Source organism: Cygnus atratus, chromosome 1 (genome assembly GCF_013377495.2).
Source record: "Cygnus atratus isolate AKBS03 ecotype Queensland, Australia chromosome 1, CAtr_DNAZoo_HiC_assembly, whole genome shotgun sequence".
In the NCBI taxonomy this organism is placed as follows: domain Eukaryota; kingdom Metazoa; phylum Chordata; class Aves; order Anseriformes; family Anatidae; genus Cygnus; species Cygnus atratus.
Genome location: NC_066362.1, coordinates 74,074,885 through 74,093,500, shown reverse-complemented (window position 1 = coordinate 74,093,500; position 18,616 = coordinate 74,074,885). Strand labels below are relative to the sequence as shown.

Here is an 18,616-nt window from a genome sequence, read left to right as displayed (position 1 = left end):
TTCTTTTCTGTGTCATCTACCCTATCCAAAAAAGCCACATAAAAGTCCAGTCCCCTCACCCTGTTTGCCATCCTTACAGAATGCCTACAAAAAAAAAAAAAAAAAAAAAAGCATTACTCTGAAAGAATAGATTACGAGTTCAAAGTCACCTTGATGGTCCCAAAGATGCTGGTTTTCTGAAACCTCTTGGTACCAATTGGTAACCTCTTGGTACCAACGAAGTTGCAACCCAGGGTCAGAGCATGCGAGAGAACTCTTCAAACAGACTTTTACATCTATAAAGTAGATTTTTTAGTAGTGATTTTTTAAAAACTTACTGTGTGTATAGGCAACTACTATCTAGATAATCAACTTAAAATTGCCCTATACCCTACACAGGGTACACAGCAGGCAAAAACTTCATCAGACTCCTGTGAAGTGGTCATCTTGTACATTGCTTAGTTCTTAGCCTCTGCAGGAAAAACAAACAAACAAAAAAAAAAAAACCAGACTTGTGCAGTCCTTAACTTGCTTCTAAGAAAACAGCTGATCCCTTTTGTTATTGTAAGGAGACAGGAATGAGAATCTTTCCATGGTCTTTTGTTGTTTCCAATCTAAACCTCATATATCTATATCTATATATATATATATATATATATATATTTATGCCTTACTGATCAGCTGTGTGTTTTAGGTGTTCTACTTTCTATTGCATTATTTATTTAATGACAGTGGGACTTCACCACTTCTAGCTTAAAGAAGCATATTCTTCAGGCATTATTTCAGCCTTCTAATGGGAAAGATCCACAGCTAATTACTCATACTATTACATTTTCAGAGATCCTTCACTCTTGTGATAGAACAAACTTCAGCATTGCTTAGCTGCTTAATTACTGATGTATTTTAATGCACTGAATTTACTGATGTATTTTAATGCACTGACAGTCTTGCTGGAAAGTCTGGATTCCTTTCAGAGGTGGAGGACAGCCTGAGTTTCTGCCATTCCAATGAATTTCAGTTACATCCATCACCAATAAATGGTTCAAAATCCAGGCTCTGCATTTGTTATATCATTACATTTGTTAGCAGTAATGAGCTGTGCAACAGATGGCTTACTTTATTGGGTCTGCTTTGTTACTATTAGCTAGGCAATTTAATTTAGGTGACATCCTCTTCCAGGCCTACTACCCCTCAAAAGGAAAAAACCCTTCATACTCATGGATTGCATTCAGATTGGATATATAAACTACATGTGAGATAATGCCACCATAGCACCCAATTAGTATCTATCAAAAATGTTTTTACAGTTCATACTAACAGCACTTTTTTGGAATTGGATAAAAAAGTTTGTGATTCTATGGCAAGCATAGCCAACATGGGTATAAGATTCAAATTACAAAGTTCCTTATGGATCGCATCTTAGATTTGCTTTCAAGAAAAGGGTATGTGTAATCTACTGTCTTAAAATGAGCTCTTTCCACCCTCCCTTCACCTCTCCGCCAATTCATGGTTTCTTAAAGTCTTCACAAACTGTGAGTCTTTCTGGCTTCTCAGTCATGGAAAATACTCTTGTGCAAGAAGACAGGACTTCTGTTCCAGAAAAGAGGACTTGCTGTAATGACAGCTCTGGAACCAGTCTGATTGTATCATGTGCTCAGGATCTCAATTCACAAGAAAACATTCTTTTCTTTTTTTGGGGGGGGGGAGGGGAAAGAAGGCATTCTGTGCCACATATAAATTCTCCAGTATAAGGCTATGCAACCGACTGGTTTTTGTTGTTTTGGCAGCTAAGTTGGAAAAAAATAGAGAAGACATTCATGGTGATATGGGATAAACAGTTGTTTGGTTTTGGTGCTTGAAACTAAAACAACCAGAACATTTACTTCATACCAGACAGAAAGGAAAAGCAAAGGAAATAGAAATTTGGCTCACAAAACAGGAAAAAGATTTTCCTTGTTCTAATCAGTATTGCATAAAACCAAAATCACTGCCACTGTTCCTAATACAATTACCTGGCCTAGATACAAAGAGGAAGAAGGCACAATGAATGATTTTTGAGACAGAAGTTGAGCAAATTTTGGAAGCTTGTAGGCAGCTGCTGGACACCATAACTTTATTTGCCGAGCCCATGCCATCAGTTTGCTGCAAAACACAGTTACGACTGACTTTGGACATTAAAACAAATGGCAAGAATCCCATTACTCTCCACCGTGTGGCTGCCTAAACCCACCTAAAGAGGGATAGGTGAGATAACTTAGAAGGCAGAAGGAACAGAAAAGGAAGAAAAAGTTCAGCTTTGATTGTGAGAAGTGACAACACGACAGTTTCATTTGCATTATTTAAATGTTACACACTGCTTTAATTGTTTGGTGTAGATAAATATATTACGCAGAAAGTTGCAAAAAGCAACTCTTGCTTTTAATGCCTAATTATCAAAACAAACACCGATATAAACACAGCCTGCTTAAGAAAGGTGCTGACTTCACTGAGAATATTGCTCCTCTTATCTCTCCTTAAGAAGCACCTAGCACCATGAGTCTTCATTAAGACATTTGGATTCATGTTCATGACACTGCCAATCTTCCACTGCAGTCCAATGTCAGAAGATGTAGGGAGAGGGTAGGTGGAGTTGAGAAATAGTTATTATAAGGGTTACAAACTCTGGATCAAAATTTGCCATAAGCAGTAACCTTGTTGTACCCCTCATATTATCACTGAGAGATTAGAGCAATTACAAAATTACAAAATGAACATACATTATGCAAATTCATTTTAATGAAAGCTATGCATGTATGCCTATATGTGTCCATGTGGATATATGTTAATTTCTCTTATGCGTAACAGATTCTAGGAAAAAAAAAAAAGGAAGGAGGCTTCGAACTACAGCCTTAGGGCTTAAAGTGACTAATGACGGATAGAACTTTCCCTGCTATGAATGTGTCACTATGAGAAAGAAGACAGAGACTCTCTAACAAAGACAATTACTAAACTGCACAGCTCTCTGCCAAGAATGACCCAAAAGCGTGGGAGTCTAGTGATAAAGAGTAGAAAGGCAATGAAGTATTATTACTGCCAGTTCCCTTCCTCATAAATTTTACATTGTTATATTTAGATTACTGGCCACGAGTGCATCCTGATTCCTGCATAGGGGACTCACAAGGGTTTGCTTTGCGTTCACAATTGCATCCCTCACAGATATAGGGCTTGACCCTGCTTCCATTCAAATAAATAGGAATGTGTCCATGGACTTATAAAATTATAATGTATGTCTTGAAACAGCTACTTCAAACTAAATAAAAGTTTGAGCATTTGAACATTAATAAGATCCCCTCTACATTCTCAAGGCTGAACAGACCCAGGTCTCTCAGCCTTTCTTCACAGGGGAGGTGCTCCAGGCCCCATATCATCTGTGTTGCCCTCTGCTGGACTCTTTCCAGAAGATCCCTGTCTTTTTTGTACCGGGGAGCCCAGAACTGGACACAGTACTCCAGGTGAGGCCTGACCAGGGCAGAGTAGAGGGGGAGGATCACCTCCCTTGACCTGCTGGCCACGCTCCTTTTAATGCACACCAGGATCCCATTGGCCTTCTTGGCCACTAGGGCACACTGTTGGCTCATGGTCAACCTATCGTCCACCAGGACCCCCAGGTCCTTCTCTGCAGAGCTCCTCTCCAGCAGGTCATCCCCTAGCCTGTACTGATACATGCGGTTGTTCCTTCCCAGGTGCAGGACTCTTCACTTGCTCTTGTTAAACTTCATTTGGTTTCTTCCTGAACTTCATTTGGTTTCTTCCTTAAATATGCTGACCATACAGCGATTTGTACACCTTGCCACTTTTCTAGCGATAGAACAACTTGAAAGCTGTCACAGAACACAGATCAGAAGCAGAAGAGCACCAAGCCCAAAGGAACCTTTCCATTTGCCATGAGTCCTGGAAGGGTGACAGGACAGGATGTGACCCAGTAACCATTGCACTGGCAAATGCCCCTGCACTGCTTACATGGCTAGTGAGTTGCTTCACATGGGAATTCACAGATTTACCCAAACAGAGATGAGAGCCTACAACAAAAAGCGATAATTAACAGTCTCTGACTTGTGCGTATAGAATCTCCTTGCATAGTTGGATTCAGTGATTGTTTATTCTCTGGCTAGAATCCAGCTTCCTAAATCGCTGCCAATAGTATTTCTAAATATGAAAATTCAGCAATATGTTAATCAGGGAAATGCTGCTGTGTCACCATACTTTACAACAGGATTGCAATGAATTACTCTTAAACTGTACACAATCAAAAAAGATAACAAGCATGATTATACCGAACTTACTTCACAAACATGTTTACACTATTGAGGACAGTCATGGACTAATTCCTCTCATGACTTTTCAATTCTAGCCCAATCCATCAGTGAGCAAAAAGCCACATATGCATGTCAGAGCTTCTCTACCTCCATCTGTATAAAGGGAATTTGTTTCAGGTGCAAATGAACACATTGCATTTAGAAGAATGAGCCTTAATATTTTTCACAAAACAGCATGAAGACTGTCCTGTAAAGATGTCATTGTTCCGCTTCCATTCACGCATGCTTGACTTTTTCATCATTTTGAACAGCTTAAGTTCTTCATGAAGCTTCATTGCTTCCACTGACACCATGTCTGCCGTTAGTTTTACGTTGTCTTTTATGGCTTTAGAGTAAATCAAACAGCTTTGTATTGAATTTCTGCATTTGGGGATATTTCGTGTGAGTAACTTCTCATTTGGTCTACTCTGGAAGCTTTCTGTCCACATTACATGCCATGGTTATACTGAAAAGACAAGACAGGAACAAAAAACCAAATCTCAACTGTGTAAGAAAATGCCAGTACTTTGGATTTTAATGTTTTTTGAAGATTCATATTTGCTATTTAAGATAAAGCATCTGAAGAGAACAGAATTTCCCTGGAAAAGTTTACCACTGTAGAATTTTTCCTATGTTTTTGAATGGCAAGATGAACCACCTGGGAAGTGACATAATGGGAAAAAAAGTCAGCTACGCACTTTCCAAGACAGAGTTTTTTTCTTTTTTTTTTTTTAATGTATAAGAATTGTTGGGCAGAGGAGTATGTTGATGGTGGATGCTGTTAGGATTCCACAGGAAAAAAAAGAAAAAGGGATGCAATCTCCCAAACTCTCATCACAAAAAGCAAACCAGTACAAGATGGGAGATTACCAGGTGAAGCATGGTTATCAAAGGAAGTGGTGTTCCAATTACCATAGGCTGAAAATTATGTGGAAAATCAGCCCTGACACTCTCATATTTGGGAATGCTACACAGATGACAAATGCACAATGTATATGACTCAAGCAACTACCTCCCTGCCCCCTCCTTGCACCTCGACAGCTTTGTAACAGTGGCTCTCTATGGGCAAAAATAGTGAAATATAGGGATTTTGGAAAGCAAGCGCAGAGCTGCAGAGATCTACAAAATACATTTCTGGAACAGCCTACTTCCAACAGGCTCTATCTAGGTACTTCACTTGAACTCCTTTTAGAGAAAAAGCCTGTAATTGAAAAAGTTCCTCTGTTAAGGGAACCACAGGAACATCTACATGGTAATCACCAAGGGTAAGACCAAAGCAGGGGAAAAAAGTGCAAAACTAAAAATAATACCCAGGGTATATAGAAAAATCAAATTGTTCTAGTTAGGAATCAGTCTTTCTAAAGTATCACAATTCCCAGCAACAGGACGCAATCTGAAGTTTTCTGTGATAACTTCCAACTGTATCCTCATCAGTGTGGGAAAGGGCCTTTTGTTTCTCCAGGTGAATTGAAATCCCTCTGCCTTTTCTGCTTGAGGCAGTGAAACCTTTGTGTAATAGTTACTAAGTCACACTTCACTACTTCCAGACTGTAGTAGGATTGGAATTCTAAGGGACTGAATAGTGCCCATTAGAATAAGCAGGATTTTATCAATGAGATGATCAAGCCTCAATTGCTTCTCAGAGCAGGCAGAGCTGGCAATCCTCCACAGTCCTTCCAGGAATGCCCTGAGGTTTGTTGTTTGCAGTCCTTTGTCTGCAAGCATGTTACTGTTGAGAGGTTTGAGGCATAAAACAAAGCCTGATGTTTGGTGTAGTGTTATAGTCCGGTTCTTTATTAGGAAGTTTCTTTCTAGCTACTGAAGTATGTTTAGGAACACAATTTGTTCCTGTGGCAATCAGCAAGAATTTTGCCCTTGACTCCCAATAGAGCAGGAACAGACTCCCTGTCTGCAACATCAGACGTCCCAGCATTAAGTGACAAAATTGTGTGGGCCTGCTAAGCTTCACTAGAGTGAAAAGGTCAGCCCACAAATCAAGAGCCTCAAAGGGAGAAGCATGCAGATTGTTGCTGGGGCTGCTGTGCACGCAGAGGCTAAGTCCCTCCCTGCCTTATCCCCAGAGAACATCACAGAACAGTACCTTAGCTTACACCCTGTGCAGACAGCCTGGCAGACCCACCAAGTGGTGTGCTCAGAGTGTATCTCTTGCTAGTGAAAAAGCCTAGGCAAATCAGTCTTACCATAAAACAGTGTAATACTAGCCAGATGAAGGTAAGGCAGTTCAGATGTAGCATCAGCATCAAAAGGTTGAGATGCCATCTGAACTCATGTAAGTACTCAATGGCTCCTCTCTACAGGTGAGAGATTTTTTTTATTTATTTAAAAATACATTTTAAGGTACTAGCATTAGAAGCAATTCCTCCATTACCTCTTCACACTGATCTATAACAATCTTACTGCCTCTCAGACAGTGGCTAGAGATCATGCTAAGACCACAGTGACTGATACAGAAAAAATGCTGGCTATCATTTCTTGTTATTGTACCGCAGTAGCGTTTTGCTGCTCCAGCAGAGATCTCTCTGGGCACAACAGATTTTACACTGAAGATCCTACACTCCAAATAAACAAGACTGAATGATAAATAGGAGGATGACAAATGGAGGAATGATGAAATACAGAGGTAAAGCAACTTGTCCAAAGTAGATCTGTTACAGAGAAAGGAGCTCAGCCATCTCCACTAAATACTAGTCTTGCATATTATTCACCAAACCACCTGAGGGACTTCCAACACCAGAGAAACAAACAACACTTAAGTCTACTTCTACATGCCACCGAAGTTTAAGCAATACGTGGCTTGAGCAACGCATAGCTTCTTGAATATAAACACTGCCAGAAGCATTTTTGTTTTAGAAAAAAAGTGTACATTATATCAAAGTTATGTTGGTATACTACTAAGTAAAATATAGCATAAACCCATATCATTCATACCTATGGATTTAGCCTTCATGTTTGCTTTTTTCTCCACTCCCTCAAACAGAACACCTTTATCAGTAGCAGCTCATACACTTAGGAATCTATTTACAAACCTAAGCAAATAATGTTCTGAAAAACAACTCTAAATACAGGCTTTTTATGAAATATCTTTCATAAGAGAGCCCTGCTATCAATATTAAAAAATGAAATTAAGACCGCCCCCTCCTCCCCCAGCAACTAGCATCTGAGAATTGAATTGGAATATCTGTTGTCCTTACTACCACAAGTAATAACAGATTGAACTTTGCAGAGGACATAAAGCACAGAATAAAGCCCAGCTCACTTTCTGTCTACCTATATAGACTGTGCAGCACTAAGTAGTACAAATTTAGTAATTCAGTATAAGAATTCAATGACATTCAAAGGAGATGAGATATTAAGGCATCATTTCTTTTTCTTTCTTTGCATAGGGTTGTCACACATTTGCTTCACTAGGGCTGGTAACGGTCAGAAGGTCCTCAATTCCCAAGAAATATTTTCAGGCAGATGTTCCACTACTGAGCTGCTAAGAAGACCAGAATAGAAAAGGTAAGGTCACAGGCTTTGATTCCTTAGAATGCTTAAATAAATGCTTGAAGCACAATTTGTCTACTGATATTAGAGAACACTAATGCATTTGGAATGAGGAATATATGTTTTAGCACTTTGCTCAGCTCAACTTGGGATAGACTCTTCCTCAGATTAGGAAGGAGATACTTAATTTAAAATAGATATGGTTTGTTCGCTTAAAAAGAGCGTTTAAACAAAGAAGAAAAATGTACACTTCTTACTAAAGTTCCCCTACTGCTATAACTTTTTACTCATCTTAAGTGTTTATAATTGAACATCAATTAGACAGTATTTAGGTTTCGAACTGCATATTCTAAAACATCTCTTACACACTCCCTTCCAATGCTTCTATACAGAACACTACATATTAAAATGTTTTTTGGAAGACTATGAAAATTGGTAGAACAGTTTCAGATGTTTAACTTGACATACAGTTAAAAGTGTGTGCTTGCCCATTCTCTCTCTTTGTCTCTCTCCCTCCCTGCCTTCCTCTCAAAAAAAGCTTTTAAGTCCTTCTCTGGTTGCAATACCAAGGCAAGTGATCAAGACTGTCATTCAATTTTACAGTCTTTTCTTTACTATTGTATAACCTTGCTAGATGTATACTCTTTGTCATAGTAGGCATTCCTACAAATTTAAAACTGCCAAAGAGTCACATTTTTACCTGCATCTGATGGAGTTAATCTGAGAAAGCAGTGACTGGTTGTTAGCATAAATAGGATTAGAATTATCGATTTCAGATGGGTAACACTACACATTACCTGAAGAGCAAGCAGGACTGTGCTAGGTTGATTAAGACTGAAGCTAAAGAAGGGAATTTTCACCTAGATCATTACAGAAGAGGAACATAAAATATACATTTACTATTCATAACAGAAAACAACACATTCAAATTTAACAGTTCTTCATCTTAGAAGAATTGCTTGATTAGCTCAGAACACTTCGGAGGTACGAGCGGGCAATGTTTCCTTTTTGAGACATGGTAGGACATGAAGAAGTTATGAGACCTGTCAAGGTCACACCACAAGAAGGTGACAAAGTTAAACAGTAAGTCACTCCTGACTCCCAGCCCTGTGCTCTACCACACAACTACAGAGAAGGCGACACCCTGCCTCCCAGAGGGTTCTGTGCTCAGAAGCAATAAGCAAAGATAACAAGCATCACACTTGCAGTACTAACATGGCTAAGGAGCGCATGCTTGAGCAAGTGACAGTTCAAACCGTATTTTGGTCCCAGCTTTATGGCCAGAGGAGATAAGCCAGTAAAGGAAAAGGTGAGGAATCTCGTCCAACTCTCCACACGAGTCCCATCCGCGCATCGTTAAGGAAGGCAGGCAATTAGCCGGGTGGCAGAGGACCGCTGCACCGGGAGTGCAGGATCGGTCAGGTTTTATTTGCTCGCTTTTCTCCTCGGTGACAAAACACGGCGTTAGCACGAACACATTTCACGAAATGGAAAAAAAAATAATAAAAAGCGGGCAAAGAGACAACCCCGAAGGCCCGGAGGGGTCTCGTTGTCATGGAAACGAGTCACCAACGAGCTTTCTAAGACACGAGTGATTAATACCAGAACCCTGCTTCGATTCGAACCATCGATTCAGAACCCAAACACACACCCCAGCAGCCCGGACGAGCAAGGCAGCCGTCCCGGTGCCGCGCTGCCGGGCTGGCAGGAGGCACGCAAAGTTTCCCAAAGGCGAGCTGGCACGGCTCGGCACGGCTCCCCCAGCCCCTTCCCCTCCCCAAGCCCACCCCAGCTCGCTGACCTCTCACCAAGCCGCTGCCGGGCACGGCCGCTTCCCCCAGCAGTCCCCCGGGACTGTGGGTCGAGCCGGGCGGCTGCCTCAGTGCCCGAGGCGGGGGACGAGGCGACGGCGCTGAGGATCCACCACCTCCGTCGCCATCTCCCTGCTCTGCGGCTGCCCCGTCCCCTCCTCTCCCCGCCCGCGTCCCCTCCCTCCCGCTCTCCTCTCCCCGCCCCGGCTCCGGCGAGCCGCTCCCCCTCCACCTGCCGCCGGCTCTCAGGTGCCTCCTGGCTCCCTCCAGAGCCCAGCAGCGGCTGCCCCGCGTCAGCCCGCCCCGCTGTCCCGCACGGAAACTTCCCCGCCCGCCTCCCTCCTTCTCATCCTCTCCTGCGGGGCTGTCGCCATCGCCTCACGGGAGCCCTGAGGGGGCTGCGGGGCAGGACCGCTCCCCTCAGGGCCCCGGGTAACGGCCGGCCCTGGGGGTTAAACGGCCGGCCCTTCGCTCCGGGCTCCCTAGGCAAACGCGGCTCCAAGCGAGGAAGGGAAGGAGGACGTGCGCCGATTTTGGGGCTCAATTGCCTAAAAATGGTAAAACTTTCTCCCCCCCCACCCCCGCGCTCTTGCGCCCGCGATCGCGGAGAAACAGGCTGCTTTAAGCCGGCGCCCATAAATGATCTCCCTCGTGCGAATTTGTAATAAAAACTATTTTTCATTTACACTTGAATGCATAAGCCGTGCAAAGCAGGGAGCTCCGCAGACCTTGTTACAGGAGTGATGACTCATGCCCACCGCATGTATGTTACTTACTGTTTGGGGACACAGCTATATTTAAATAGGCCACTCGGTAACACAACGGGATGTTGTAAACTGCCTCCCATCACTGGGATCTCGCTCCTTGACATGTCTTAAGCAATGGTCTGGCATGGAGGTATGTTTTGAATATTCAAGCAACACTTTTTGCACAGGAGGTGCACGTGGAAAGGAGCAATCACGGATGTACTTCTGAAATCAGGAGAGAATATAACTTTACATTACCAAATTTAGCCACTTGTTTAAAATCTGAGTTGAATGATTTCAAACAGAACTCAAGGTCCCCTGTCAGCTTGTGCCGGTTTCTTACGGTAGGATCTCTCATTACACAGCCACATAAAACGAGGCTATACTGTCCCATTGGGACTAATTCTTTCACAGACACCAAATAAAACGACTAGGTGGGCTGCTGTTATTTTTTCGTAAAATAATTACAGAGCACAGGAATTGTGGACCACCAGTTAATCCATTTGTTTTCTTTTTTCCCCCTATATTCTGTAGTATCGCTGATTCCTCAATTTAACTCAACCTTGAAAAGACAAGAGCAACAAGCCATTCAATTTACTATTTTTTTTTTTTCTTTTTAAGCAGACAGTAAGAAGGAAGCTCTCCCTACATGGACACAGAAATTTGAAGCCATGCTTGAGAGGGACTTGGGCTTCAGACACTCCTGTTTTTTTCTGGGCTTCTCTTTCTATTAGAGTGACGCTCTTGCACTCTCATGCATTTTATTGTTGTAAGTGACCAAAGGAAAAGCTGGAGTCTTCTTTAAATAAGACACAAATGGTTCTGTTAGCGTAGCAACCACATAACCACCAAGTGATTATATGAGGTGCTTTATTCAGCGCTGGAAGCCAGGACAGGTGCCCAAATCTGGCTTCCAGTCCCGTTACATCCCGATCGTTATTTATATGTTCAATATTACGTAAGGTATACATATTCATTACAGGTTGCAACATCAGCCTCGCATTCCATTCCAATTAGCTCTCCTCCCATTTGCACATGCGTGGTGCTCTCTGGTGGTTGTCCAGGTGGTCGTCCAAATGAAGTAAGGAGTCTTCCTCTCTGTTAAACTTTTCACCTTTCTCACTCGACGCATGCTCTCTCCGCTCCTTGGTTCTGGTTCAACTCATTTCAGCATTTTCAGGTTCTTATCAAAGGTCAGGTTGTACCTGTTCTTTCACAGGGGTCCCTTTCAAGGATTTATTTGACTGTTCGGTATACTCCCTAAATATCTTAGTATAGATAAATTTGATAATGTAAATACACTTGATAATGCTTATCTATATTTTATGACCCGTCACCTAAGAAACATTAAAACATCCATTTGGTTTTCCCCAACACTAACATTTTCCCCGTTTGAAAATACTTCACTCATACCGAGGGCAAGTATTTTCATTATTATTAAGTTGAATCAGGTTAGTAGAGGTTAGGAAGTGTAACTTAATACATCTTTATTAGTCTACTATCTTATTGATACCTCCATGCCTACTTATTAGTGCTAGTACTATAAGGCGGGGGTGGAGTAAGTGGGACAGGGTGTTCTGGGTGATCCTTGGTAAGGACTCTCATTATTCGGCGATTCCATGCACTACTCCTAACTATTTCACCCTTTACACACAAATACATTAGTCCCATTGCAAGGAATACAATTAGCAGCAGCACAATGGTTTGTAGGAGAGACTTGAGCCATCCTTCCAGGTGGAGGCCTAGTCCCTCAGAGTTGCTCCCAACCAATTTTGCTCAGCGCTATGTTTCTCTTCCTCTAGCTTATATTCCACATGAGCTAGTTGGGATATGTCATTTTCTACATCTGCAGTTACATTTGGAATATGTACACAGCAATGATCAATCTTCTCTTTCAAATATCCACACACCCCATGCTCTTTTAACAAAAGCATGTCCAAAGCCATTCTGTTTTGCAGGGTCATTTTGGTCGTAGCCTGCAATTGTAAGTTTAAATCTTTGAACCCCTTCTTGGTTACCTTTGCCAACCTGTTTACCTGGCTCATTAAGTTATATATTATTTCCCTATTCCTGTATGTTGCTATTGGGGCAAATAGTGATTCTATTATCCATCCTATCTTGATTGCAGTAGAGGGGTCTTGCCAATCATCATCTTGGTCTACCTCCCTTCTTATTCTAGTCTGTAAGTTTGTCGAATTTCCTTTAAAAGGAGATTTCTTCCAGAGCGGACACAAGGTGGGCAAGCCTAGTGTTATTTCTTTCACTGGACCATCCAGTCCCAGGTGTGTTGTCCAGGTTCCATCATTAGCAGCCCATATGAAGTGTCCCATACTCCATATTGTTGAATATTTGCAATTTACCTTAATTCTCTGGCTGCTTTTCTGGCTGGTTATATTTCCGTTAACTTGCAGTCCCCTACACACACATCTGGTAGCTAGAGCTATTTTCACCGGGAGTAAAGGTATAGTTTTCAGGTCTGTATCGCAATCCAGGATCTGAGTACAGTTCCACCATGGGACTGCCTTCACTCGTTCTCGACTACTAGTTTCCTTCTGATACGCCGTATATTCTTGGTTCCTTTGGCTATCATTTGTCTTACCAGTCCATTGTATGCACCAGGGAGTATCTCCTCCATATTGATATCTCTGTAATATGCTCATGGTCCATGCACTATCCCAGCCTTCTAATTCTTTTGGTTCATTTACTTCTTTGCATTCCCATTTAATTTTCTCCTGTGATTTTGTACGTTGCTCATCATACTCACACCATCTGAGTTGTCTGCTCATAGTGTTTAGATTCGTGAATTGATAGTTTCTTTTCACATTGTGAGTAGTAGCTAATTACTTTTTCTCTGTAATACCCCTCGACCTTCACCGTTTCCACAGTCTTTTCCGCCTTACATTGAATTGTTTTATTCCGTTCAGTTTGGGGCAATGAAGATGTTATAATGCCCCATGGTATAGGATCCCCTGCTGACTTGGGTATGGGTAAGCAAGCAGTTACCTGACTCACATTCTACATTTTTGCAAATTCCCTAATCAAACCTATCATCAGATTTTCTTCTCGATTCTTTACTGCCCGTTGTATTCCTGGTGTTGTAGGTTGAATTGATCTTTTCCTTCTGGTTTCGGAGGCTTTAGACAAATCTATCGGGGAATCATTTTTGACCCTGCAGGTCAGAGTGGCATTATTTCCGACATATACAGTCTTGTTTTCTTGCTTCTGAGGTATTTCCAGAAAAGCGGCATTTATCTAGCTATGATACGACAGTACCCACCAACCCCAAAACACTACCAAAATTTGATACCGATATCCAGCCATATCAAATACTTTGGATTTTTAATTTTGTAGGGCCCAGTGACTGTGCCTCCCAAAGTCTCGGTACTCGTTTCACCCGAGTATAATGTATCCAAGCATCTACCCCTTCTACCTTGATGGCGGTGAATGTTACCAGTAGAACTTGGTAAGGTCCGTCCCACCGTTCCTTCAAGGGTTCCTCGTTCCAATTTTTGATGTGTACTCTGTCTCCTGGCTGTATATCATGCACTGGATTCTCCAAGGCCAGGGGTCGGTTCCACACCAGAACGCTGTGTAGTTGAGCTAAAGTCTTACCAAGGGATAAAACATAATTATATACATCCTGTTTACCGGTAACATGTATATTCGGATTCGGTTCAGGGGACTCGTAAGGTTTCCCATACATGATTTCAAAGGGACTTACTGACATCCCACTTCTTGGCTTTATTCTAATTCTTAGCAAGGCTATTGGTAAGGCCTGTGGCCACTGTATCTTAGCTTCCTGACAAATTTTGCTTAATTGCCCTTTCAAAGTTTGGTTCATCCTCTCTACCTGACCACTAGATTGAGGCCTCTATGGGGTATGTAAATTCCAGGTAATTCCCAGTAACCTACTAACCTCCTTAACCACATTGGCAATAAAATGTGGTCCCCTGTCTGAAGAAATACCCAATGGTACACCAAATCTAGGGATTATTTCCTGTAGTAACCATTTTACCATTTCCTTTGCTTGGTTGGTGCGACAGGGAAGGGCCTCCAGCCATCCTGAAAAAGTATCAACCCCTACCAATAGGTATTTGTAGCCTCTTGCTTTAGGTAATTCCACAAAGTCAATTTGCCAGTAATCTCCAGGCTCTATCCCAGTCCTAGTTCTTCCCATCTCAGCATGTTTCCTTGCTACCGGATTATTCTTTAAGCAAAGCTCGCACTTCGACATTACTGACTTTGCCATTGTTAACATGTGTACCGAGATGACACCCCGTTTCAAATAAGTCACCATTGCTTCTGCACCCCAGTGACACTCGTTATGTTTTGTTTGTAAGATTTCTCGCATTACTACAGGAGGCACTATGACTTGCCCTGTCGTAGTCACATACCATCCATCAGAATTCTTCTGAGCCTTCATCAAATTTGCAAGTCTCTCATCTTCTGCCGAATACTTTGGGTCTTTAGGTAAATTAGAACAAGAAAGGCCTACCTTTGATGGAATTAGAGCCATTACTTTCCATACTTCGCGCGCAACCTTCAGTGCCGTCAAATCTGCCAGTCTGTTACCTTCTGCAATCTCTTACGCCCCTCCTTGATGGGCTTTACAATGCATTATAGCTACCTGTTGGGGTTTCTGTACAGCTGTTATTAATTTCAATATTTCTTCTTGGTATTTTATATTAGTCCCTTGTGAGGATAGCATTCCCCTCTCTTTCCATAATGCCCCATGTACATGAACTACTCCAAATGCATATTTCGAATCTGTCCATATATTCACATTCTTACCCTCGCTTAGTTCCAAGGCTCGTGTCAGGGCAATTATTTCTGCTCGTTGGGCTGAAGTTCCCGGAGGTAGGGAGTTTGCCTCAATCATTACCTTTGACGTAGTTACCGCGTATCCTGCATAGCGAGTTCTGTTTTCCACAAAGCTGCTTCCATCCATGAAAAGTTCCCAATCCGGTTTCTCCAGAGGTTGGTCCTTTAAGTCTGTCCTGCTGGCATAGGTATGTTCGATGGTTTCCACACAATCATGACTGAGGTCTCCTTCCTCCGTAGTTGTTCCTAGAAACACTGCTGGGTTCAATAGGTTAGTGGTTTTTAGAATTACATCATCTTGCTCAGTTAGTATGGCTTGATATTTCATCATTCGGCTGGGTGACAGCCAATGGCCCCCCTTTTCCTCCAATACCGTAGTCACCATATGTGGCACGAACACCTCAATTCGTTTTCCTAATGTGAGCTTCCTGGCTTCCTGTATTAAAAGGACTGTGGCTGCCACGGCCCTTAAACACGAGGGCCATCCAGCACTTACTGCATCCAATTGTTTAGAAAAATACCCCACAGGTCTTTTCCAGCTCCCAAGTCGCTGGGTCAATACTCCTAATGCCAATCGTTGTCTCTCATGCACAAACAGTTGGAAGTCTTTTGATAGGTCCGGCAAACCCAAGGCAGGCGCCTTCATCAGGGCTTCCTTTAATTTCTTAAAGGCCTCTTGTTGCGGCTTTCCCCAGGCAAATGTACAGGCCTTTTGGGTTTCATAAAGGGGCTTTGCTATGAGTCCATAGTCCATTACCCACAGTCTGCACCACCCGGCCATACCTAGGGAAGCCCGTAGTTCATGCAAATTTCGCGGCTCGGGGATTTCACAAATAACTTGTATTCGGTTAACTCCCAGCTTTCTTTGTCCTTGAGAAATTTCACATCCCAAATAAATTACTGTTGTGCACGCAATTTGTGCCTTTTGTTTAGAAACCTTGTATCCGTTTAGTCCTAGTTGATTCAAAATATCAATAGTTACGTGAATACATTCTGACTCTCCTTCAGTAGCTATTAGTATATCGTCCACATATTGTAATAGCAAGTATTGATCCCTTGGTACCTGAATTTGTCCTTGGTTGATCCAATCTTCTACTTCTTTAGCTAATTGACTGCCGAAGAGGGTCGGGCTATTCTTGAATCCTTGAGGTAACCTTGTCCAGGTCAGTTGCATTTTTCGTCCGTTTCGTGGATTTTCCCATTCAAAAGCAAAGAGTTTTCTACTATCCTTGTCAATGTGTTAGTGTTGGGGAAAACCAAATGGATGTTTTAATGTTTCTTAGGTGACGGGTCATAAAATATAGATAAGCATTATCAAGTGTATTTACATTATCAAATTTATCTATACTAAGATATTTAGGGAGTATACCGAACAGTCAAATAAATCCTTGAAAGGGACCCCTGTGAGAGAACAGGTACAACCTGACCTTTGATAAGAACCTGAAAATGCTGAAATGAGTTGAACTAGAACCAAGGAGCGGAGAGAGCATGCGTCGAGTGAGAAAGGTGAAAAGTTTAACAGAGAGGAAGACTCCTTACTTCATCTGGACGACCACCTGGACAACCACCAGAGAGCACCACGCATGTGCAAATGGGAGGAGAGCTAATTGGAATGGAATGCGAGGCTGATGTTGCAACCTGTAATGAATATGTATACCTTACGTAATATTGAATGTATAAATAACGATCGGGATGTAACGGGACTGGAAGCCAGATTTGGGCACCTGTCCCGGCTTCCAGCGCTGAATAAAGCACCTTCATATAATCACTTGGTGGTTATGTGGTTGCTACGCTAACAGTTCTGTATTGTTCAAGCCTATTTCCTGAGGAGTAGACATGGTAGAGTGTGTACGAGTAGGAGGGGAAAGAGCAGGAGGCAAGGTGTGTATTTTTGTGTGACTTTTTTGAGGAAAGAAATACTGGACTTTTACTGGTATGAGCCTTCCTTCAGCTGGCTTTTTGGTCAGATCCCAAACCCACAGGGCTGAAATGCACCAAACAGTAGTAGAAAATGCAAATTAGGACAAGAAATGAAAATTAAATCCTGATCAGTTGTTCTGCCATCCCATGCTAATGCCACATGTAGCAACCAAATGCTTGTGTCCCAATAGCCTCATCATCATCTGCTTGATGCTGTATGGCTCTCTTGCAGTAAGTATAAAATAAAACAAATCTTACATTTTAGGTAGCTAGAGGAGACTTTCTGTTTTTTTCTTACATAGCTACAAGTCTTCCTGCTCTAACACTCTCATACAATAAAATGTTTAAAATCACAACTTTTACTGTTTAAAATCACTACTTCTACTGCTGTGTAGACTTAAAGTTCATGCCTTGGTATGGAGAGTAACACTACATAGAAAAGAGGAGAAGTGAGTGATTTATCTATCGACCCTGCCTAAACCAGTGCTGGAACTGATATTAGGATCAGCGTTCCTAAGTCTGGTGACAGAGCTCCCATTTAAGCCTGTACTACTTTAAGTTTTCAAATATGAAGTTCTGTATGAAAATACAAAAGATGGCTGCAATCCAGGCAGCAATTTCTTGCGTATTTGTGGTATAAAGAAGCCTTGAATGGGAACCTCATTTGGGCCTTGAGATGATGTCACCATAAATAGTATAATCACAAAAAAGCATAGCACCACTATTCATATATTCCTCCTCCCTTCCCCCCGGCCCCCCCCCCAAAAAAAAATAAATAAATAGAGGAAACAGTATGTTAAAGCTCACCACATCTGAGCACCTATTTTACTGTTTTAGCCACTTATGGACCAGTTATGGGAAGGTGCCATTGACTCCAGGAATGGCAAGCTTGCACCCAAGATTTTACATTACAGAACTTTGCACTGAAGCAGACAGGGCAGAGGCCAAATGTAACAATCTGCATGCATGAGTTATGCATAAAGATAAGCATATGTGTAAGCTCTTGTGGGACTGACCCCAGATTTCTCAGGTTTTCATCACTGAAGATCGTGCTTTGCCAAATCCAACAAGGATGTATTGTTCCATCCTTGGAATTCCACACATTTTCACCCTCTGTGTAACTGCTAACATAGACACAGCTTTTTTTCCTGTGCCACGCAAGGGAGTCTTAGTAATGCATTATAAGTGCAGAAGTACAGCACATGTCAGTATCAGACTCATTCTTGAAGTGGCTGATTCACTTTTCCTAGTACTTTAAATGGCTTTAATTGGACTGTCAGGACATGGAACACACAGTGTTTCCACGTAGTATTTGGAAAAGAGAGAGTTGTCAAGTATTGCTTCAGCCATCTTTCATAACTCATCTTTATCTAGGGGGAATTTCCATGGAATTTTTTGTGAGGCACTTGCATGCTAACCAGGTACACCCATGGCACTAGGTCTTACCAGATGAGAAGTGTTGACATCTGTAGAGAATTAATAGTAAGAGTGCTGACTG

The 18,616-nt window shown here is 42.1% G+C and overlaps 2 protein-coding genes across 21 annotated transcripts in view; both read right to left on the bottom strand.

Moving 5' to 3' along the window:
* Positions 1-9,805, bottom strand: part of SHISAL1 (shisa like 1) — an 86,658-nt gene extending 76,853 nt beyond the window's left edge. For 17 of the 20 annotated variants that reach the window (XM_050709154.1, XM_050709145.1, XM_050709151.1 and 14 more), the window contains exon 1: positions 9,622-9,796. The gene's annotated coding sequence lies outside the window, so the exon portion shown is untranslated. Of the gene's footprint in view, positions 1-9,621 lie in introns of all 20 variants that reach the window. The other 3 variants (XM_035550955.2, XM_050709185.1, XM_050709155.1) reach the window with 2 other exon arrangements.
* A 2,314-nt stretch (positions 9,806-12,119) lies between these two features.
* Positions 12,120-16,372, bottom strand: LOC126913282 (uncharacterized). The gene is given in 3 exon segments (XM_050710328.1): positions 12,120-12,353; positions 13,808-13,984; positions 14,393-16,372. Coding segments are annotated over 3 exon segments (2,391 nt in total).
* Positions 16,373-18,616: the final 2,244 nt, after the last annotated feature.